General features: G+C 47.0%; 1 protein-coding gene across 1 annotated transcript in view; it reads left to right on the forward strand.

Moving 5' to 3' along the window:
- The window catches only part of dnah9 (dynein, axonemal, heavy chain 9), a 73,513-nt gene extending 49,847 nt beyond the window's left edge, over positions 1–23,666 (forward strand). The window contains exons 60-78 of the mRNA XM_029133953.3: positions 292–480; positions 794–1,029; positions 1,105–1,227; positions 1,690–1,894; positions 5,734–5,898; positions 6,392–6,532; positions 7,619–7,789; positions 7,882–8,004; positions 9,211–9,404; positions 10,040–10,188; positions 11,765–11,892; positions 15,243–15,470; positions 17,033–17,224; positions 17,346–17,537; positions 18,689–18,859; positions 20,172–20,354; positions 21,461–21,714; positions 21,791–21,926; positions 23,297–23,666. Of these exons, the coding sequence (XP_028989786.1) occupies positions 292–480; positions 794–1,029; positions 1,105–1,227; positions 1,690–1,894; positions 5,734–5,898; positions 6,392–6,532; positions 7,619–7,789; positions 7,882–8,004; positions 9,211–9,404; positions 10,040–10,188; positions 11,765–11,892; positions 15,243–15,470; positions 17,033–17,224; positions 17,346–17,537; positions 18,689–18,859; positions 20,172–20,354; positions 21,461–21,714; positions 21,791–21,926; positions 23,297–23,524 (3,408 nt within the window). The 3' untranslated portion in view covers positions 23,525–23,666. The remainder of the gene's footprint in view (positions 1–291; positions 481–793; positions 1,030–1,104; positions 1,228–1,689; positions 1,895–5,733; positions 5,899–6,391; positions 6,533–7,618; positions 7,790–7,881; positions 8,005–9,210; positions 9,405–10,039; positions 10,189–11,764; positions 11,893–15,242; positions 15,471–17,032; positions 17,225–17,345; positions 17,538–18,688; positions 18,860–20,171; positions 20,355–21,460; positions 21,715–21,790; positions 21,927–23,296) is intronic.
- The last annotated feature ends 608 nt before the right edge of the window (positions 23,667–24,274 follow it).

Below are 24,274 nucleotides of genomic sequence, written 5' to 3' on the forward strand. Positions count from 1 at the left end.
CCTGTCGGATAGACACACATGTCTACACGTGTAATGGAGCACCCTCAAAGGTTTCTGACTTTAATTGGTTTGCTTGAACTGAGCATCCAATATCCATGTAAATTAATGACACATAATCTGAATATATGAATATAGGGTTGTAAATAGGATATAAAGTTTAACTTGAACTTGATAAGGACTAAAGATTTTCTGATTTTCATGACTCTGCATTAATAAAAAGGATGGATTGTAGCCTACCTGGTGTCCCGCGGGCACTGTGTGCACTGCGTTTCATCTGTCTTGGGGTTTCAGGTGGGAGGTTTGGCGTCGGAGAATGTCCGCTGGGCAGAGGCTGTGGAAAACTTCAAGAAACAGGAAAGGACTTTGTGTGGGGATGTGCTCCTCATCACTGCCTTCGTCTCCTACCTGGGGTACTTCACCAAACGCTACAGGCTCCATCTTATGGACAACACCTGGAGGCCGTACCTCAGCCAGCTGCAAGTGGGTGTCCTTGAGTAACTTTACTGCTCTGCATGTCGGGCTTACACTGACTAGGCATATGTGATGGCGAAGACAAAGTAAAACAAACTGAACAAATTATCCGTGATGGAAAAATAATGATGATGACGATGATGAACACAGCAGCTGCAGAAATATGTAACTGGCACAAGCTTGATTATGATGGATGCATCAGTCTAGTGTTGTGATGCAGTGACAAGGCTCCCTGCAAATACACTTAGATTCAAGTATACTTCGAATCCACCCTGATGAGAAAATGTCCCAGACCTCACCTGTACCATTCATCATTCGTAAGGTTCCAATCCCAGTGACCCCGGACTTGGACCCTTTGACCATGCTGACGGACGACGCTGACATCGCAGCTTGGCAGAATGAGGGATTGCCTGCCGACAGGATGTCCACCGAAAACGCCACCATCCTCACCTCCTGCCAGCGCTGGCCGCTCATGGTGGATCCGCAGCTGCAAGGCATTAAGTGGATCAAAAACAAATACGGCGAGAACCTGCGTGTAATTCGCATCGGACAGAGGGGGTAAGAGGGTGGGGGGCTAAATGTGCACATGGCGCAGTGTCGTTTTACATGGGGGTTCTTGTTTTTTCCCCAAAGGTACCTGGATGCTGTAGAGAGAGCTCTGGCTACAGGGGATGTGGTTCTGATAGAGAACTTGGAGGAAACACTGGATCCTGTTTTAGGACCTTTGCTGGGTAGAGAAACCATTAAAAAGGGCAGGTATGACTCTAATTCTTCGATCTCTCTGGTTATGATTTGAAAGCAATACAGTATATACAGTACTGTATATTATTCTGACAGGCTTGTCTCTTAGACCGAAGTGCATATAAACATGAAAACAGCACTGCAGGTTTCAGTTTCACACTGTGATCTGCTGTGTTTTTGGAAGCCTTTTTATTTGTACATAATAAAACCTAATCAATAAACATTGATTAATTGCACTTTCCAACTTTCAAAGTAAAATGTAAAGATCAGAAACTAACACGAGATATTATGAACTTTGTAAAAGCACTTTCCATAAGAACAAAGCAGCAGCAAACAATAGGTTAATATTAGTTCTATTCATTTTGTTAATTGCTTTTTATTCTTTTTTTTTCATCAATAATATGAGACATGGGCATTTGTAAAACCAATAATTCACTACCAGCGATTTAGCATTTCCCAAAATGCTCTTCCTCACAGGTACATAAAGATCGGAGACCGGGAGTGCGAGTACAACCCGAGCTTCCGCCTCATCCTGCACACCAAGCTCGCCAGCCCTCATTACCAGCCGGAGCTGCAGGCGCAGTGCACTTTAATAAATTTCACGGTGACCAGAGACGGCCTGGAGGACCAGCTGCTGGCCGCCGTGGTCAGCATCGAGAGGCCCGACTTGGAAGAGCTGAAGGTGAGGAAGACTGTGCTCCTGGTGCTGAAGCTAAACCCACATAAAAGAGAGAGAGAGAATCTGTCACTCTCCTGCTATCAGAGAACACCTGTTCCTCGTGGGACTCTTTGAGCTCCGTGCCCAACATCTTGTCTATGTAGGTATAATTAAAAGAAACAGTTGGAGGAGTCAGGGGCCTCCAGATACTCGGTGTAGCACTCACTTATTATTATCTGACTTTAAACATCACAACAAACAGCAGGTCCAATCTCTTTAATTCCAGGACAATCAGCTGATGCCTTTGATTAATGGCAAACAAAGGGGATTTGTGGTAATTACGGGGCATTGGGTCCCACAATTAGGGAGACTGGGAGCGGCTTGGTTATGTGTGTCTGGGTTTGCCTACAGTTCATGTGAAGTAGTTCCAGAAATTAGATTACCATTTAAATGTGCTCTGTTGAATTAAATGCAAATGTCTTTTCTCACTTATTTCAAATCAGTATTTCAATTACTTGAACTAGTTATACATGACTTCACAATTCTTAACAGTGGCAAATTGCTGTGAACCCCTTCTCTTGTGGGAGCTGTTGTGATTAACTCTGTTGACTCGTATAGAAATAATGGAGCATATGCATTTGCCCAAAGCAAATTTCTAAATTATAAATGTTCGCATGCACAAATACTGAAGATTTCCTCGCTTACGCAGATATCACACTGCAGAGAATTCATTGTAAATGCATTAAGGTCCGTCTGCGCTCTGGTTCTGCTACAAGTGGTTTTGATAATGAATTGCTAAACTTTAATTTAATTCATAAATTACGTTTACCTGGTTTGTTTGCTCTATAATTGTGTTCACACTGTCCCTGCAAGTAATAATATTACAGGAACTGCAAGTGTGGATAATCTAAGAAGAAATAGTGTTGACCCACTGATTCCTACTGTAGCTCAAGTCCTGGTCGAGAAAGACTCTGCATCGTGGTCATTTGCTTATGAAGATCCTAATTATTTCTCTATCTTGATACATTCCTATGGGAGCAGTCTAGCTTATGTTTACACAGCCGTCTCTCTGACATCAAAGAGGCGTGCGTTGTACTTTTTAATATAAGCGGCTGTCTTTGTTATGTGACCCTGGACTGGTAGGAGGAGGAAGCTGTGGTTCCACTGTGTTGATCAGTGCTGCTGTCACCAGCTGTAGCTCCAAGCTCTTATTGCCGGTCACAGTTAATGGGCGTCCTGGTGAATAGTGTACAGTACAGCAGCTTCTTGGCAGCCGGCTTTCAAGGATTAATAAACATCAGATAGCTACTGTTATCGCGAGGACGGTCCGCGGTGTGAATGTAAATCTTCGTAATGAAGTGACAATTGACTTGATCAAAGCGGCAGCGCCTAATGATGCCTCGGCGCTCATCTCATTGACAATCTGCTCGTTTTCGTGTCAGCAGTTTGAAACGAATTTGCCGATGGCGCCAGTGTATCACAGCAATTAGACAACACATCGACACACTTCCGCTGTTCCTTAAATGCATCTCGGCTTTAGTGGAGGGAGAGGGAACCCAGAAATGGTGCTTTGGCTGGCAGCGGTGTCTCCGAGAGATCGCAATGGAAGATAATGTGCAAACTCTGTTAACAGGTCAGGCAGTTTTACTCCAACATCGCCCTATTTGCATTTTGATGGTTTTCTGGAGGCGTCCTTGTTTGCGTTGGGCCTCTGGGTAGCACTTTTTCCAGAACTGTAGGCTTTCATCTATAGACAAATCAACATTAATAAATGTATGGAGGGGAAAAAAATGCCAAAGTGTCAAAATTTCAAGGCTTATGTCCCCTCAGCAAAATCCAATAGAGAAGACGTGAAATGTGATTTAATGAAGCTTGTTTAATTAGCATTTTTCTGAGATTGGGGGGAGAGAAAAAAAAAAACAAGCTCTGGAAGGCTTTTATTATTTGAATTAACACTGAAAGTTGCGGGTGGGGCGGCGGTGGGCGCCCACACAGGACCCGCGCTCATCGGCCTTTTGTTTGCGGGTAAACAACCCGGACTGATAACGATCGCCGCCGCGCTGATGGCGGAGCGCAAATTGACCGTACCTGCTCGTATTCCTCCCAACGACTCCGCGCCATTATACCTTTAATGAGGTTAGCGACGCCGCTGAGCCGTGGGATCGCTACCGGGCGGAGGAGCTCTCATTTAACCGAGTCAAAGACGGGCTAAGGAGCTTAAAATGTCAAGTTGCCTTTTTGGAGTGTGCACGCGGGGATCAGTCGACAACCTTTTACCACTCCAACTGCCTCGTCTAGTCCTCCCCCAGTGCATGCGAGAGTGCTTAGTGCATCCTTTTGTGCATTTGCTCCAGCACAATTCTTACTCAGGCTTTTGGCATTAATGAGAGCTAAAATGCTTCACTTCCCAAATTACCTTAAGAGGCCTGCTCTGTGGCACTCTTTAATCATTTGCCTAAAAATGATAGATGTAATATCTCATTTTAATCCCAATTAGGGTGTTCTGCTGACTGGTTAATTGTTTGTTTTTCTCAAGCAAGGGTAATTACAAGTACAATGTGCCAGAGGAAAGCTAATCATTTAAAACTGACTCATTACGGGATCCAGTTGGGAATGTTAGCGAGGATCGCCCTCAAGAACGTGGCGTCACAGTTGAGTCACGGGAAAATCAGATCAGCTCTCCGCCGTGCAGCGGTGGCAGAGGAGAGAGCGGATGTCAGATTTAGAGCATGTGAGTTTTAACAAGGCCAAGGCTCAATTAGTTGGAACAATAGTGTAAATTATCTCTCATCGCCACAATAGGAAATGCTGTCATAAAGAGAGTAATTAAGCAGCGTGATCCCTTTAACTGCGCGCTCCCCCAGCGCGATCTGAGCTTAGCGTGTCTTTTGTCATCGTGCCACAGGAAGGAGGAGCGGGGGTCCCACCTTCTTCCCCCCCCAGCAGCCTCCCAGCGCCTGCGATGATTACAGGGGGGGGGGGGCAGACGCCGCTCCGCCGCAAAAACGCATTAACGCCGCCCGTCAGGGATCGTGCCACTCAAAAATCCTCCGTTATTATCAGTCAGTGGGCAAATCTCACCGCGGCCCACCTCTCCTTTAATAACAACAATTCGGAGGTCGCGGAGGTTTCCATTAAGGGAAACTTCAATAAAGCAAAGTCATTATCAAGCAGAAACAAGGAGCCCCGCAACAGACTATAATGAGAGACAAAGCAGGATGAAATAACAAAGGGAGGCACCCATGCCACAGCGACTTTGTTCCCCCAGTGCCTCTCATCCGTCACACTTTGAAAAAGTTAAGGTTCGTCTCGCACCATTTTGTTTCTTCTGCCGGAAACAAAACAAAACAAAAAAAGCCAGCTACACATCAGGCATTATTAGAAAGCAGAGGTTGCTCCTAATTAAATCCAAGATGTCTTGTAATGTGTGTGTGTGTGTGTGTGTGTGTGTGTGTGTGTGTGTGTGTGTGTGTGTGTGTGTGTGTGTGTGTGTGTGTGTGTGGGTGTGTGTGTGTGTGTGTGTAGTTCACCATCTTCACCATCAAAGCTCTTCCCTTCATGCTCGAATCGACAGCCTCCTCAGACTGTGGGTGAGGTTCCTCTGCAGAGTTCTGATGTTAGCAGTCAGATTGAAGCGGGTTAATCCAGCCCAGAGTTCTCCCTTCATGGGTCCTTGTAGCCGATGCAGAGCAGATTGATTAGTTCTGCCTTTGAGGTGTCCTTCACTATTTATGTGCTCCTACTGACCCAGATATTGACATTTCCCAGCTCTTTAGATTATGATGATGAGGCCACAACAAGCCAGACACTGAAGTACTAAGAAACTCTTAGTTTGTGGGGCTTTTGTGTTTTGTGTTTCTTAGTCGGACCTGACGAAGCAGCAGAACGGGTTCAAAATCACCCTAAAGACGCTGGAGGACAACCTGCTGTCACGTCTGTCCTCGGCTTCGGGCAACTTCCTGGGAGATACGGAGCTGGTGGAAAACCTGGAGACGACCAAACGCACGGCCGCGGAGATAGAAGTGAAGGTCCTGTTCCCGTTTGAGTCTTAATGAAACATAATGATGAAACTGTAAACTCAGCTCTATTACCTGCACATCTCTGGTCAGCAGATCAGGTCACGCCAACTCTTCCAGAGCAGGTTCACCCATGTTTCTGACACTTGAGCGCACTCCTGAGAGGGAGCTGGGTGACGATGTGAATGTGTGTATTGTGTCAGGGAGGAGATGAGCTCTGCTTTTGCAGATGTTCATTCTTAAGCATAATTGCTTCTCCCTTTTGCTGGTGGGGGGAAAAAAAAAACAACACTCATAATTGTCGTATTCTATGCAGTGTGCGAACATTTCTGCTGGAACCGTGAAATTGGAATAGCTCTGCTCTTCACTGGAGGGTGCTTTATTGGATGGTGCACAATTTCATCATTAGCTGATTTATGAAGCCTGATTTTATGCATATCTGTGCGGACGCGGGCTTGTGTCTGCGTGTGCGATTCAATTTGTGTTTGCACTTCTCCGTCTGTAGGTAAAAGAAGCCAAGGTGACAGAGGCCAAAATCAATGAGGCCCGTGAGCACTACCGACCAGCCGCAGCCCGAGCTTCCTTATTGTACTTCATAATGAACGACCTCAATAAAATCCACCCTATGTACCAGTTCTCTCTCAAGGTAGCTTGTCTATTGACCCGCCGTGTTTCCTCCCTGCCTCACAGGCTCCCAGAGAGACCTCTCTTTACACTCGCCGCGCGGGTGCTCCCCTCCTCCTTCCATTTGCGCGCCATGTTTTATGTTCTTTGGCCTGCTTTTATTGTGTTTGTGGCTCCCTAATGTGGTTATGTAGAGCGTAATGTCTTTCATATTGTCAGCCAGCAAGCGCTGAGAAGAGGAAGGCTGAGATATGGTTTGCAATCACTCCTGACTCTGCAGGTAGCTGCCCGAGCCCCAGTCATTTCCCAGCATAATGAAATGAAAACACTTTCCGTATACTGTATGTACCTTTGACCTTGTGAATGAAATGGAATGGAGTATAATGTTAGCTCTTCACTATGCAAGGAATAAGTAATTGATGACAGTGGAGTGCAACATGATGAAACTATCTCTAAATTACTTTCCTCAAGAAATATACAGTAGTTCGATCTATACTTTAGTAATCGAAAAGTTAAATCTTATTGAATACATTTCAAGGGTGACGTTGTTTATGAAATTCACACAAATTCAGCCATTCACACTGCAGCTGTTCGTATAAGCCTAAGTGTCATGTGTCGGCACTGTCAGACTCCCGTACGACTAAGCTGTGCGACTAAGCTCCTGGTTAATGTAGTTTTCAGCAGCCGTCATTCAAACAGAAGGAAACGGCACTTTTTCGAGGTCAGATACACAGTGTGGTGACTATTTCTGGCAGGTTGATGGTTCAGTATCCACTACACGGGGTCGAATGGCACGGCACCGTAAGAAGGAGGATGTCAGCCAGTGCAGCTGTGGCTTACTGATATTAATGTATGTTATTATAAGCCTTTGGAGCTGCGTCGAAAAGATAAATACGATCTTGAATGTCAAGCGTTGGATGCATTGTTCAGTTTAGACACTTGGATCCACAGCTCACACTGTGATTATTTATTTGAAAAACAAGGCCATTTCTCATTCATCGAGCGGATTCTCGTTGATATTCCGCTTTTGTTGCTTTTCTAATTCTCGGGCTTTGATGTCATAACTCGCTGGGCTCTGAGCGTTGTACCTGCTCCTGTGTGTCCCCAGGCGTTCAGTGTAGTCTTCCAGAAAGCGATCGTGAAGGCCGAGCCGGATGAGGCTCTGAAGCAGCGGTTGTCCAACCTAATTGACAGCATCACCTCCTCTGTGTACCAGTACACGACCAGAGGCCTGTTTGAGTGTGACAAGCTCACGTACACGGCTCAGCTCGCCTTCCAGGTACGCTACAAAGCTAAACTTGTTCTTTCTGGACGCTTAGTTTGTGCTGAAATAATATATTTCAAAGTCCTTGCTCTTTGTCGTGGACCCAGATCCTGCTGATGAATAAAGAAATAAACCCTGCAGAGCTGGACTTCCTTCTGAGATACCCTGTTCAACCAGGTGTGACGTCACCAGTGGATTTTCTATCCAGCCACTCCTGGGGAGGGATCAAGGTAACACAGGGGAAAAGGCTAATCTGCCTGTCTGTGTATAAATAGCAGCATAATTTACATAGAGAAAATCATAGAGTTAAATGAATGGTAATAACATTTGCATGCAAATATTTTGCATAAATCAGTGAGGTTGAAAATGAAAACTATCTCCAATAACACTGTATTGCAGAGCTTCTGGAGATTAAAAAGATGCTAAAGTTGATGCCTATAGCAGTAAAATTAATATTTGACATGAAGCTTGTGATTCTCCAGGCTCACCCCAGTTTGTGGTTTTTCGTTTTCTCTTTTGCATCATGGGCCGGTGGACCGGTTCCTTCAGAGGAGTAGGCGTCGGGCATTGCGGGTCCCACGCGCATCAAGCAGCAGAGGTTCCCTCTCTTGTCACATCAGTTTAGCAACAAGCTAAACTCTTAACGGCAGCCTTTTTTTTTTTTCTTTTTTTTTTTTTTCGGGGCCCTTGTGCTCATGAATTGTTCAGCACGTATCGCCCAGAATATTAACTTAACCCATCTCTCTGCGGTTTCCTGCTTCACACACCATGTTTAAGATTCTGTCACTCATCGCGGTTACGAACAAAAGTTGGAAAGTTCCAAAGGTGGATATGATCTTGCGATTGCTTGGCCCTCTTGATTATATTAGCAGATCAGGAATCCCACGAGACCCTGAACATTCTCATCTCACCGGGGATGAGCGGCTGCCAGCTGTCGGTGGTAATTAAACAGACACTTCGAGGCACGATCTACCACCTTATGCCAAGTGGTGAGGGGTTGTAAAATAGAAATCATGGCCTCATAAGAATATTATTTTTCATGACACCTTGTAGTGTTTGGAAGTTTTTCAGCAGACTTCTCAGTCTGTGAAGTACAGCAGCGTGACACTGTGTACTGTTCACGGCTGTGCTGCTTCACTCCCCTGATGAGAGGAGGTTTCTGTCGGCTGCAGCATCACAATAACGTCTCCTGGTTTTTGCAATGAATGCATATTTTATCCTTCCTCCAGCCTCTGTCCCATTATGAAAGAGATTGTGCTTACTCAGCATTTCCTTTTGAATAAATATTATTTATAAAGGTGTGAGGGAAGATAAGCACGCTTGTCTCATTTTTTGCAAAGTTAGTCTTTTTTTGCGGTGTATTGTGATAGTGATCAAAAAAACTTTAATGCACATCACTGGTCACAGTAGCAGCGGTGACTCACCTTTCGTTTCAGTCCCTGTGCTCCATGGAAGAGTTCAGGAACCTGGACCGGGACATCGAAGGCTCAGCCAAGCGCTGGAAGAAATTCGTGGAGTCCGAGTGTCCGGAGAAGGAGAAATTCCCCCAGGAGTGGAAGAACAAGAGCTCACTTCAGAGACTGTGCATGATGAGGGCCCTGAGGCCCGATCGCATGACGTACGCTGTCAGGTAATAGTCGATAATCGTAGTTTGGCCTTTGCTCTGTGAGTCAGTCAAGGATCTGACTGACCTGTGCTGTTCGGTGGAAGACTAAAGGTTAAACTGACTAACCTTTGGCTTCTAGTATGAGTTGACAGGACCTCTGGTAGACATGTCTGTTGGTCGGACATAGACGTTTTTCTAGGAATATTGTTTAAAAATTATTATTAAGGTTACACTCCTCAATAATTCCATTAACAAATGATATGATAAACAAAAGAAACCAAATATGTACATGTATACCTTGATATAGGCACAATGTATTAGGAACCAGACTTTTTAAAGCTTTAGAAAGTCTGTATAAAAAAAAAACCATCATTTAGAATAAGTCATCACAATGAAATGTGCTGTTTAATGTCTCTCTTTAAAACTTAAAGATTAGGTAGAATAGCAGTGTGAAAGCCACGATGTCTGAAAAGCCAAAGGATTTAGAGGTTAAAAAGAGTCACAGCCGACGCAGCCGTGACTCGACTCGAAATTTTCCTATAAGCAGCAGTCTCTCCGGTGCACTGTACTACAGAAAACCCGGCTCTTCAAGTAATTCGGCTTGTCAGTCAAAGATAATAAAAAGTGTCGGGGAGAACTGAGTCATATTCTGCCTACAGAGACTTTGTGGAGGAGAAGCTGGGGAGCAAGTACGTGATTGGCAGATCACTGGACTTCGCGGTCTCCTTTGAAGAATCGGGTCCGGCTACGCCCATGTTCTTCATCCTCTCTCCTGGAGTTGACCCTTTGAAGGATGTGGAGAGACACGGTAATGCGCCCGCTTCAAAGTGGGCTCCGGACTTTAATCAGAGGACATTATTGCCGACGTATGTACGAGTTCTTTGTTGTATTGAAGTCAGCTGCAGACAGACCTACTGTACTGCCTATGTGGGACCCCCGGCGTGATCCCTCCTGCATAGGATTATCATGGAGTAGTAGTCAGACCAAGACATCTGCTGTGAGTCTCTGCTGCAATATCAGCCATTACCAGCCAATGCACCACAGGCTCTGGGCAGATTGAAAAGATTATACTAAAGGTCACAAATATATAAGACAACACCACTGGTGTATTAGGGGCAGCAGAAAGTAAATGTCATTGGTTTTAGAGTTACTTTGGATTCATGTATGAATAATGCGCTTGGCAGCAGGAGGAGCTGGTTTGAATTTGGACCAGCAATATGCCAGAAGTTGAGGCTTTACCGCTGACCTGGAACGGGCCACCAGCGCAGCCCGAGTCCACTGCCAAATAATTCCGTGGGATCTGAATTCAACTCCATGAAACATTCAGATTGCGGGGATTTGATCAGCCCGGGCGAAGCAACGAATTTCCGCGCCGCTTTCGACCTGTTTGATTTGATCGTTTCAGTTCGTGCCAGATCGGCATTATCGAGAACACACGGCGGCGTTGCCGCGCGTTTTAGAGCGTTTGTTTTGAAGAATTGAATCCCGAGCAGCAGCTGGTTCTTAAATCAGCGGCGGAGCAGTTGTAGACGGATCTGTGACCCAATGTGAATTTCACTATATTCCCATAATATGATAGGAGAGATCACATTTACTGGAACTGCCTTTAGGGAGTGTGGTTATTGATTATCAACCCTTCCTATGAGCAAAGCTGAAGCCAGCCAATGGCTGCGCTGCAGCGGGAGCAGCCGCCGCCGCCTGAAAAAGGTGCTTTCGCTTTATAGCTGTATCTATTGGCTTTCTCATTGTTATTAGGCTTGAATTAGATTTTCATTAGATAGCTAATGTGATTTTGTATGCTCTGCGGGGGACTAATATCCCTGGGACAAGCCCTCGCTATCAGCTGAGTTTCAGGTTGGACTTTTAATGAAACAGACAGAGGTAATTGTGTTGTTGGAGTAAAGTCTCGGGGAAGGACGCCTGAGTCACTCGCTCACTGCTCGCTGTCAAACGGAACGCAGCGCCTGGCTTTGGGGAGAATTAGCTCGCTGAGAGCTCGGGGAAGCAGAGGGATCCTTTTCGCTGTCATCCCGAAACATTTCCAGTGTTAAGCCCCGTTTCTAAGCTAAGCAAACCCATCAGCGTCCGCGTCTCTGCCCCTTGTTTATAACTCGAAAGCGGGGACACTGAGGATTTAGCTCAAATGGTGGTTTGTAGATACATGTGTCTATGGAGCAGAAAGTGCAGCTTCCTTGTTTGTGTTAATGCAACATGACATCAAAAACTAATTTATTAATGATGTCAAACAAGGTCAGTCGTAATTGAGTGGAACCCAAGTTGCATAAGATGATGCATATTTGTTTACGTAATATTATTAAGTAACAACTCATGTTGTGGCTGTTGAGGATTTTATTGTGAAATGCTAATCGTTAGTTTCCTTTCAGGAAAGAAGCTGGGCTACACGTTCGACAACAGGAACTTCCACAACGTGTCTCTGGGTCAGGGTCAGGAGGTCGTGGCCGAGCAAGCCCTGGATCTGGCAGCCAGGAAGGGCCACTGGGTCATACTGCAGGTACGGCGTCGCGCTGGCCCGCAGCGGCGGCGTCTCATTTGGTATTCGCCGCGTACGCGCCACATTTGTTGCGACAAACAAGGCCAGGCTCTGTTGAGCGCTAACACAAAACGCACGGCTGTTCAAACACTCCTCCGCGGTAACGACTTAGCTCACCCGAAACATGCTTATCTAACAAAATGTTACACATCCAAAAAAAAAAAAGAAGGCAAACACTCGTATCTACGGTACAACTCATAACAAATGAACATGGGATTTGTTTATGTCAAGGATTTCTTTCGTCAGGACTGATTGAAGGTGGCATTTCTTTAATCTGACTGTTTTGCAGATGGTGTTTATTATCACATTGTTTTTCCAGTCATGCACAATAAGATGATTACTTTCCTCGCAGGTCTGTCAGCATGAAAAAGTGAAATTAATTTTTTGTAGTATATTTACTAGCTGAAAGGGCTGCAGGATTATACTATACAATATCTATGGTGTCTGGTCTGTTCCTGCTTGGAGGGCAAGGCTGCTGTTTGCATTTTAAGTGGGAACCTTAGTGGAATTCTAATGGGGAGTATCGACAGATATGAACCGCAGACCAGGAACTGCAGGCTGTGCTTTTCTTTTAAATCACACAGCTGGTAGGAAAAGAGGGGGGGGGGGGGGGGTCGCCATCATTGTCTTCTCCAGACCCGGGATGCCACGGACGCGCAGTTGTTTAATTACCTTTGCATAAGAATCCCGATCGATGGGCTTAAAAAGGCCCTGTCCCCCTGGCAACAAACCTCCCACTCGCCTCATCACTGGCTGTCCGATTCTCCCCCGACTGAGAGCCACCCCCATAGCAGCAGCAGGGGAGGGAGAGGAAAGCGGAGGGGGGGGGGGGTATCACATTCTCATCTCTCTTCTGTTTCTCCAACACTGTCTCCTCCCAATATAACACTCCATCTCGTCCGTTCTATTCCACTTCCCACCCTCTCGTTCTTAGCCCTTTCACTTTCTCCTCTCGCCCCTCATATTAACCTGCTATTTTTCTCCCTCCTCCCCTTTTCGCCTCGGCTATGCCTCTACCTGTCTGCCCTCCCCTTTGGTCCCCAGCTGCCTGGCCCGGCTCCATCAACAGGGGCCAGACCTGTGTCGGGTTCCCCTCCACCGGTGGGTAATCATAGCGCAGAATATCAGCTTCCGCTCAGATGGGCATGGAAGACAGAGATGCAGAAACTTTGAAAGCAGCCCATTGGGGTGGAGGGTGCGGGGAGGGGAGAGGCAATCAATCGGGCAGATTGGAGCCGAATATCCTACATCGGCCAGGCAGTGGAAATGAAATGCCCTAAACCCACCAGCCTCTTTGCACATTATTGCTAAAGCCTCCCCATTTGCAGCCAGTGGCGGACAGAAGAGGAGGCAGCGGAGACAGTTTGACTAAAATGCTCCCCCTCAATATTCTCTCTTCACTTGACTTAGCGAGGAAAACCCAGACAGCTCTGGTAGAGTCAAAATGTAGCCATGAACCTTTTTGACCTGCAAGGATGGCAGGAGTCTGCAGCATCAGCCACTGAGAATAGAAATATGTCCAGTTTTAATGATTTAATCTTCATGGGACTATTAACCAAATGTGTTTATATTGTTAAACTCTGATTCTGATTATGCAGAATCTTCATGGTGAACTATAACTTGGAGGATTTTGAAAAGAAATGAGAAAACCTTCCACAGCTTTTCTGCCTACTCTAAAATGGAAGGATGCCATTTGATCACGGAGCCGTCTCAGCAAAAATACACAACACGTTAACCCGCGCGTTTGTGGACCTCCCTGACTTTATTTTTTAAAAACCCCAGACTCCGCAGTCTGTCCCGCTGCCGCCGCCCGCCGCGCCTCGGCTCTGTTTGCTGTTTTCCCTACGTCCGTCTGGAGTCTGACTGCTGCTCCGCTGCAATTCCGCCTCCTCAGACCCGGAGCCCAGCTGTGCAGCCGTCCTTCCCGGTGCTCCTTGATGAATGTGTTTGTGCGCGCGTGTGTGCGCGCGTGTCAGTCAGTTGGACGAGCCATTTTGCGTCGCCTTGGGTCGTATTTGATAGCAATGCTTGAAAAACCTCCGCCGGTGGTGTCTTCTAATGGGTTTTAGATTCAACGTTTCTATTATTATTATTATGTAAATAGGTGACTCTTTGATGCAGTATCAGCGCCGTCATCACAGGGGCTGGAAGGCCCTTATCAAGAAGACATTGAGAGAACAAAAAATGTTGCACCTGAAAGTTAATTAAAAAGCCATAAAGAAGTGGCTGCTCCTCTGTCTTGTTTGTTCGTCTCTCGGCCTCCTGGCCCGTCTCTGCCTCTCTCCTTCCATCTATCTGTTTTCCCCACTCTTCTCCCCCAGGAGCCAGAGTATGTATGGTGTCATTACACTGACAAGTTCCCAGGCAGTCTGTCACTTATTCTGTTGGCTCTCTTTATTACCCAACTATATACATGCCAAGAGGTAGGTAGGGTTGTGCCATTGCTTAATTAAAACCTTTTTATTTGTATACCATCCATTATTCTCCGGGGCATCAGGAGGCAATCTAATTTATTCCCATCTCGGCTTGTAGCTCCACTTGGAGATCTAAAATGTTTCTCTCCTCTCTTTTCTTTTTTTTTTTTTTTTTTTTTCAACAACTCCAAAAATTGACGCGTAAGTCCCCGTCGCATCCCACCGCTCGGAAAGAGGGCTAACTTCAGCCATCTTAAGGAAGATTAAACATGAAGAGCAAAGGGAAATGAGAAAGTAAAGAGGCTTATGAATTAATGACTGGAGTTATTAGTGCTGTAATTAGATTTAGGGAATGGGCAGCGCGGCATGGTGAGACGTAAGGGGGGTGACTCCTTATCATTCACGGGGTGCCCTGTAAGTGTCAGGACAGTTGAGATGGAAAATTGAGCTCATCCATGCTTGTGTGATAGTACAAGTCAGCTCGGCTGCTCGCGCCGCGCCGAAAGATGAATATGCAGAAAAGTGAGTGGGAAGTTACATGGGGGAGAACAGCCCCTTAATGTCAGCAACCTGGAAATTGGTTTCAAGTGCTTTGTACCATTTAATTTGCTGCCACATCAAAGTCGCAGGGAAGAGAGTAGAATATGCAACATTTTAATTGCTTCTTTTTGCTAGTTGTCATTGAAAATATAAATGATACAAGCAATTCCAGCATTAAGTACCTTATTAAGCTATTATGTGTTATGCATTAAACCCCAGACTTTTACAGATATCCAACATGTAGATTAGGTTCTTTGCTCTCACAGAAGAATTCACTTTGCCTGCTGTCTAACCTGCCCCTCACAGCAACGCCTTCCCTGTTTTAACCCTTCACTTGCTGGCTCCTCTGCCCTGTAGAACATCCACTTAGTGGCTCGCTGGCTGGGCACTCTGGAAAAGCTCCTGGAGCAGCACGCGGAGGGGAGCCACGGCCACTTCAGGGTGTTCGTGAGCGCGGAGCCCTCCTCCACGCCCGAGGGCCACATCATCCCGCAGGGCATCCTGGAGAACTCCATCAAGATCACCAACGAGCCGCCCACCGGCATGCACGCCAACCTGCACAAGGCCCTGGATAACTTCAGTCAGGTAACCACGCGGGCAATTCATAGGCTGCATAATAAAATGAACAGTGGAGCCAGTCAGCGTCAGGAGGCTCACTTTTAGAATCACTACGAGAAGCAGTCTGCAACATTACGGCTTGGATTCATTCACGCCACCTCCATCTACAGTCTTTTCAGCAGTTGCTTTTTTTTGGTTTTTAAATATAACGGAGAACCTGTAGCCCCTGAAGAGAGAGGCTTTTCTTAAGACGCTGATGGAAACAATAGAGTATTGAAATTAATATTGGTAGTTATTTGTTGCCAAATGTGGGACAAACATATATTTTAGAGTTGAGCCATGGAGGACACATGCCTTGTGCAGAGGAGGCAGCATGTGAATACAGATCACTACAAAGTTGATTCTCCTCTTTGGGCCTTTATCAGAAAGGCCAGACAATATAATGCTGAGCTTGATTAGCCCCCGTAGCTGGAATGGATCAGCTTCCTGCGGTGGGTCCCTGCCAGCTGTCTTTATCTTATCAGCTCTTTGTCTTCAAGCCTCGCTGTTTCCCCAGCTGATTTCCGTGATCCCGAGTTTGACGATGCCTCTTTAGCTGATAAGCGCGACATGGGCCTCATAGAGGGCCACAGAGAGGTCAGCTGGGGAAAGGACGGAGTAAGTGAGTGTCCCGGGTGTGTGGACACATTGAAAGCCAGTAAATGTTAGGCTAAGACTTGAATCCGGGGATAAGTCCCAGAAATTAGTTTCTTTCCTCTTGACCTTTTTCTCAGAGATGTACACAACTGTTCCACTCTGTGTCCAACCTGAGGAGTCTAGGTGGGATGAACTGAAAATCTGGTTTAGGTGTCAAATAGTGTTTTACTGTAAAGGCTAATCTCAGACATCGTTCATCTGGTAGATGTTCAACGTGTTTTTCAGTCATTGCACACATGCATTTGTCTTCCCCTCTGCTATCTGACTGCCTTCGCTTCCCTCCAGTCCACAGGTCATGAATAGGGAGGCTTTGCATCTCTCTCAGCTGTGTTGAGCAGAGACGCACCGTGCAGAATATTAACTAGCTCTCCGAAAGCGCGCGTGTGTGTGTGTGTGTAAGAGTCGGTCCTCACTGTACGCGTGCGTCGCCGGAGTCGGCTCCCCAGGGCACTGCGGCAGGAGGGGGGGGGGGCACGCGCTGGAATAAAGAGAATTTAGGCTTCCCATTTCCATAGGGGTTATTGGCATGCCCATTTAACTGTCTCTCCCCCAAGAGATTACAATGCCATTTACACACCGTTTTTTATTTGCCTGTCTGGAGTAATGAGCCCCAGAGACAGTTGGAGGCTGAAAGCGCCTGACAAGTTGTGACAATTAAAAGGGAATCTCATCGTTGCGTTTATTGCCATCCAGTCATCTCATTGTCTGTCTGTTAGTGCACTGCACCGCTGGGGACTTGACAAAATAAGACAGATCACAGGGCTGCCTGTCACAACTTTTTACCTGTAACACACAAACAGGGCTCTGTTAATGCAGCTGTGCAGTTTAGGGAGTGTTTTCATTTTTTTTATTTTTTATAAATATGTCACTCTGTGTTTCATTTGTTCCTCCAGGACACGTTGGAAATGTGCGCGAAGGAGAATGAATTCAAGAGCATTCTCTTTGCCCTGTGCTACTTCCATGCGGTGGTGGCGGAGAGGAGGAAGTTCGGTCCTCAAGGCTGGAACAGATCGTACCCCTTCAACACCGGAGACCTCACCATTTCCATTAACGTCCTCTATAACTACCTGGAAGCTAATCCTAAGGTACACGCCGCTGCCTTTGTTGTGGTATAAAAGGTTACAAAGCCCGCTGTTTGTAATCTTAATTGAAAATCTAAACACACGTGACCTCGGCTAAACATCCCATCCGTCTCCAATTCCCCAGGTGCCGTACGATGATCTGCGCTACCTGTTCGGTGAGATCATGTACGGAGGTCACATCACAGACGACTGGGACCGCCGTCTGTGTCGGACGTATCTGGAGGAGTTTATAAAGCCCGAGATGATGGAGGGAGAGCTGTACCTGGCCCCCGGCTTCCCTGTGCCTGGAAACATGGACTATAACGGCTATCACCAGGTGAGGCGGACACACGAGACCTCTATGAAGTCATTTTCAGAGCCTGTGAGGATTCAGTATATAGTACATTTGCATAAGCACGGATGCAGGCTTTTGTTGTGTTGTCCATTCTTAGAAATTAATAAGTGAGCAACACCAAGTTTATGGCGATCGAGTGGAATTCAGATGGGTTGTTCTTTCAGGTTGGATCTCTTCAACTCCCCAGCCGGGAACCAGCTTTGCTGGCGCGCCTTAATAAAAACTGATAACTGCCAACATTTATATAAATACCAGTGGTTCAGGGAGCGTGTTCTTGCTGGAAGTCTCGATTCCTCCCATGAGCATCCTCAGGAGGCAGGGGGAGACGGAGTACAGCTTGTATTTAATTGTCTCTCGGTCTGGGAGCCGCTCGTCGGGCGCGTCCTGGCTGTCGGGGAGTGTCCGCAGCGGGAGCGGGCTTTACACAGTGCTTGGCTGTGGACGCACACCAGACTGAGGGCTGAGCCGTTTAGATTTGGCCAGAGAACAGTGGCAGTAAAGGCCTGTGGGTCCCCGCGGGTCCCCGTGGGTCTGTTAGGCCATCGCCCCCCCCACACGCAGCCATCTGGTGCTAACTTAGAGTGTTTAGGAGGGACAGAAATCAAGTAGAATCCAGTGACTCAGCAGTTTTACTCCCCTTTTAACGCTGTACAGGTGTGCTCAATCAGCAAAAGTTATCCAGGAAGTACAGAGAAGATCAAACAACCTGACTACAAAGTGGTTCTTTATTAAAGGCCAATATATTTTCCATCAAAACTTTCACCGGGACATTATGATTAGAAGGACTTTTTGATTTACTGTAAGTGCCCCACGAAAACAGCCTTTCCCCACCGAGCCTCCACTTTCATCTGCACTAACTTAAAAGCATGTTGAGATTCATTATGGACCAGCAGATGGAAATGCCACATTTCTCTCCCCTTGTTATAGTCATTAGCAGCCTGTCAGTTGATCCTTGCGTGTTTGAATCTCACCCAGAAATATCTCGACATCCACACGGTCCCCGTTCTTCGGCGTCTCGGTCGCCAAGGTTCAAATAATCTGGGTGAAAATGAGGGGAAAACCAACAAAACCTTGCATTGAGTGAGTAACATGGATCATCACATTGATGTGTGTGTTTTTTTTTCTTCGTCCAGTACATTGATGACACCCTACCGGGAGAGTCTCCCTACCTGTACGGCCTTCATCCCAACGCTGAGATCGGCTTCCTCACGCAGACCTCGGAGAAGCTCTTCCGCACGGTGCTGGAGATGCAGCCCAGGGACGGGGGAGGGGGTGAGGGCAGCAGGACCACGCGCGAGGAGAAGGTAAAGGCGATGCTTCGACGTCAGACCCGCGCTCCGCGCCGCGAGGCGGTCCGCGGTGAGTCCGGAAGCACCAGCTTTAATCTGGGTTTGCTTTACAACGCTCCAACGTCGCTGCAGGGATTTGTTCATTGTTCCCTCTTTTCTAGGTCAGAGCTCTGCGCGGCTCGGTCTGGTCTTTCCACTCTAAGAAATGTTTAACCAGTTTAATGACCCTGGATCTGCCACTGGATTTCCACTGCCTGCAAATATTGAGCTCTAACATTATTTAGGTGTTAAATGATAATCGTCTCTCTCTCGAAAAAGCCAAACTCTCGCGCGCGGGAGACGCCACGAACTGGCGACTGGCGGAGAAGATCGCCAAATATCAAATGCGATGGCAACAGGTGACGTTTCCTGTGGCGGAGCAGCCGCACGCCGAATCGAAAAAACAAATTGAAGACCCACCGTTCGGCGCTTCTGACGGCACCCGGGGTAGCTTTTTTACGAGAATGGCATTTTCCGGTTCAGTGCGGCTCTGAAATAAAGCTTATTTGAGTGTAAGAGCTCCAACAAATACTCTGTCAGAGAGTGTGCAGCCGCGCGCACTCCTGCAGAGGAGCATGTGTCACTTTTTAAATAACATAAATATGGGTCTTGCTTGTCTGAGTGCGGGTTTTGTTTAAAGGTAATTCCTGATTACTCTTGCTTGAAACAAGCTGCAAGACACGCAACAGTAACCTGATACTATATCACCATCAACCACATTTCTCTTCACAAAAAGAGCATTTTTTACTTTTACTTCTTAACGATCAGGTTCTTCAATATTGGTTTAATAGCATTTCTTTTATTAAAAGGAGCTTTGTGAAGATGTTTAGCTCTTGTTTGTTGCTTTTCACCGAGCCTGTCTAAATGAAGAACATTTCAGCTGGCGCCGTTACTTTATCTGACGCCCCTCCAGTATCGTCCTCGCTTCGCCATGTTGTGGGTTGTGTGCGTGTTGCTTTCCATTCTTCAATGCAATATGATGTGTGACCTTTTCTGGCTCCGGAGCTCGGACACTCCTGTCGTAACTGATGACGGCCGCGCGCAGCTTACCAATGAGGGCCGCTTTGTATTCAGCGTGCTCAGCGTCCGCCAAACCCACATCAGATACTTCAGCTGGAGGATCCATACAGATATAATGACCTCATATCCTGTGTGACCTAATCTGTTGATTGACTGCTAATGCAGGTTGCCATGGGAAACTGTTGACGGACGTTAGCTTTTTATTGCTTGCCCACCATGAATATTCACAGGGGAATCCTCTACATTTCCTTGTGATCCATGTGATCAGGTGCGCGCAGTCTTGGAGGACATCATGGAGAAACTCCCAGAGGACTTCAACATGACGGAGCTGCTGGGCAAAGCGGAGGAGCGGACTCCCTACCAGGTGGTGGCGCTGCAGGAGTGTGAGCGGATGAACGTTCTCACCCAGGAGATCAGACGGTCCCTCCGAGAGCTCGGGCTGGGACTGAAGGTGAGGGAGACCCTAGATGTCAGATTCTAGCTGTGGTTCTTAGAACTCCCTGGGTTCTTTAGTGTTACTCACAGACAACCCATAATCAAACTGCATCATCCGTCTTGGGAACCACTGGAGCAGCAGGGATCGTCCTCTGTGCCTGAAATGTAGAATAAATGGACCTTAAATGAACTGTCTGTTGAAATCCACAGCGACGCTTTAATTACCCTGAATACGTATGATTCACTCCACGTTACCATGGATGCTGTTGACACTAAAGGGCTGCTGCGTTCATTTTCCTGCGCAGCTAAATCTTCCTCTCTTAAGAGTGACTCAGAGCTCTCGCCCGCAGAGGAACAGAACGGGACGACGTGTCTGCGCTCCGCGCTTCAAGCCCGACTGAGTTGTGTGTTAACAACAAACACGCAGGAAAAGAGGGGAGAAAAATGCGAATCAATAAATCGCTTTGCTGCCTTAAAAGCGATGTAGACAAGTGTTACATCGGACGGATCCGTTTTTGTTTTACGATAGGAATTTTCAGAGTGCCGGCCTCCGTGAGGTAGAGCAGCTTCACGGGGCAGCGATGCATCAAGTGATGCGGGATCGGGATTGTTTTCAACGGGGGTGAGAGGTTCAGGGAAAAAAATGCACCCATGTAGATAAATCTGTAGAATCCACTCGGCTTCATGAAGAATTGTTACAAATAAATGCCTCGGTATCAGCGAATCCATCAACTCTGGTATCAGCGGCTAAAAGGAACCGGCGTTTTCATTTGTGTGCTGTCTCATTACCGGGGGTGCCGTCTTCATATCGCGTTTCATTGTCAGGCGTCGCATACAGTGCCTCCTGTATCTGGATGTTTACGTATGCGCCGGGAGGTTCCATTCAGCTTGACTCGTTGCCTTTCAGCGTGTCGCGTGCTTAACGGGACGTGACGCGTCGAGCTCCTGGATCCTGTAATAAAAAATAACCAAAGGAGGAGAGAGCGTTTTGTAGGAGGCGCAGCATGTGACAGGCCTCATTAACACAGATGTGAGGTGACACTGGATTCTGAACATACTGTACAACAGCAGTTTACAGCAAACACAGGGACAGCATTAAAATGTGTCTGCTTCACCCTCCAGGGAGAGCTGACCATGACGGGGGACATGGAGAACCTACAGAACGCCTTGTTCCTGGACGTGGTGCCGGACAGCTGGACCAGGCGGGCCTACCCCTCCATGTGCGGCCTGGCCCTGTGGTTCAGCGACCTGCTGGCCCGGATCAAGGAGCTGGAGGCCTGGTCGGCCGACTTCGCGCTGCCCTCGGCGGTGTGGCTCGCCGGCTTCTTCAACCCCCAGTCCTTCCTCACGGCCATCATGCAGGCCATGGCGCGAAGGTAGAGGCCGAGGGCGGGTTGAAATGCGACGGAGGCCGTCCGGGGCTGACGTTGGTCTGTGTGTTGGGGCCGACAGGAACGAGTGGCCGCTGGACAGCATGGTTCTGCAGTGTGACGTCACCAAGAAGAACCGGGAGGACTTCGCTTCTCCGCCGCGGGAAGGCGCCTACGTGCACGGGCTCTACATGGAGGGCGCCCGGTGGGACGCACAGGTACAGTGCAGTCGCATGTGTTGCCATGAGCCATGGAAGGTGCAGATGTAAAGTCACCAGCAAAGTTTTATTCACAAAAGCACATTTAACCCAGGTTGAGAATCAGGCACATATTTAAACTGAGTCGAATAAAGTTACTTTGGCATTTTTTCCCCTAAAGAGCTTCTTGGTTCCCTTTTGTGGTTTAATTTTCTACTTTGCATCCTGCCAGCGTCGAACCCTCGGCGCATTACTCAGCATCCCAGGGCTCTATCTATCTACATACATACAGCTCCTGTATATGCATCCCGCTTTCAAGGAGCATCCCCCCAAGACTTCTTAATTAGCGAATGTGCAGCGTGTGCACTTGAACGCTTACATCGCCCTTTGGAGGAGTGGCTCCTTTTCTCTTCATTAAAGTCGGCGGCGCGGGCGAATAGACAGGCGGACGCACGGGCCCGGGTAGCGGCTCCTCCACTCCACTCCGCTCCAGCTTCCCCGCGCTCGGCCCCCGGGGCTTGTCGTGCGCCCCTGGCGGAGACCAGCCGCTTTAATGGGAGAGAACGCAGCGCTCCATCTGGACGCCGCTCTGCGCAGCAGTAAAAGGCTACGCTTTATCATAAATCTACTCATCTATAATAATCAACCCATATTGTTCAGGCAGAGCTTGGACGTAATGTAGATGATAAACATTGTGTGCACGGTGAAAGGAGCAAGAAGCAGGATGTGTGTGCGTCATCATTTAATAATTATAAACACTATTTCCAGAATAGCATAACTTGTAAATATCCACACTGACAAAGTTATTGGCACTAAACACCCGCTTTAAAGCTTTGTACTGTAGCAATGGCAGACGCAATTAGGGCTTTGTCCCCTGAGCTTTCCAAAGTCACCAGGATTTCCATTTCTCCCTGAAAGTCGGCGCGCATGCATGAAGAACCCCGTGTTTGTCAGGCACTAAGTGTTGGAGGATTAATTAATGAGACGGGCCGCTCTGTTTCAGCGTGTTTAGAGAGTCTGAGGCAGGGCAGCCTGACTTCCACTCAGCCTCCGCTGACTTTCACCACTTTCCAAGGGTATCGCCATATCGTGTGCTCCAGACCGAGATTAGTCAAGCATTCTGTTATTGCTCCCACAAAAACACTTTGCTATTTGAATCCTTAATGGCAAGTACAGTGTCTGAATTGGTGCTAATTTCTAACTTCCCCTGTCTCTGTGAAATGGGTTTTGACACAAACACACACACACACACACACACACACACACACACACACACACACACACACACACACACACACACACACACACACACACACACACATTCTCTCTCGTCTCCATTTATTTTTGCAGTCTCTCCATCGTCCCCTTCCCATATTATCTTTCTCTTTCAGACTGGCATGATCGTAGATGCCCGTCTGAAGGAACTCACCCCAGCCATGCCGGTCATCTTCGTCAGGGCCGTCCCCGTGGACAAACAGGAGGGCAGGAACGTCTATCAGTGCCCGGTGTACAAAACCCGGCAAAGGGGCCCCACATACGTATGGACCTTTAACCTCAAGACCAAAGACATCGCCTCTAAGTGGACCTTAGCTGGTGTGGCTTTGCTTCTGCAGATCTAGCGGGTGTTTAGCATGAGTGTGCTGAAGGTGCCAACAGGGTTTATAGTTAAGATTCTCATCTAGATGGAATGTTAAAAATCCAATTATATAATATGAAAAATGTATTCCTTATGCCACAAATACAGCAATGAGAAAACCCTCATTTGTTTATCTTGCCTTATTTCTCTTGTTTATCTTGCTTATTTTATCAGACTATTTTTACAAAGAAGCCTCTTATATTGGTGCAAGACGTTTTAATGATTCAAAGTGACTCAGACTAGTATTGTAGGAAACCAGTGTCTCTGTGTCTTAATTAGGACATTGTTGTTTTTGTAGTATACAAAAGTATACATAAAATTGCAACATCTACAGCAACAGAATTTGACAAGATCTCTTTTCCAGCGTGTCTTGGACTCTATTATCACAGAATTCACTTTTCATATTGTGGTGTTGTCCGAATGACTTTCCGGTGTCATGTCTAGTGGCAGGAATTCTCTTCTCACCCACCCACAGGATGTGACACGTGGAATCTCGAGGATGAAATTCCAAAAGTCTCAGGAACAGCGGTGAGTAAACACCACTCACAGTCCTCACAAAGAACCAGCAAAGTCCCTTTTGTCCTGTACAGTAGGTCAAGGTTTTATTTAGCAGATACCAGTGCATGAAATCATTTTTACATCTAATCCTTCAAAATAGCATCTGCATAATAAGTCAACTGTTGTTTCCAGAAAGAAATGCTCATTATTTGCATGTGTTTGAGAAGAGAATGTA

This window comes from Betta splendens, chromosome 19, assembly GCF_900634795.4.
Source record: "Betta splendens chromosome 19, fBetSpl5.4, whole genome shotgun sequence".
Taxonomy (NCBI): domain Eukaryota; kingdom Metazoa; phylum Chordata; class Actinopteri; order Anabantiformes; family Osphronemidae; genus Betta; species Betta splendens.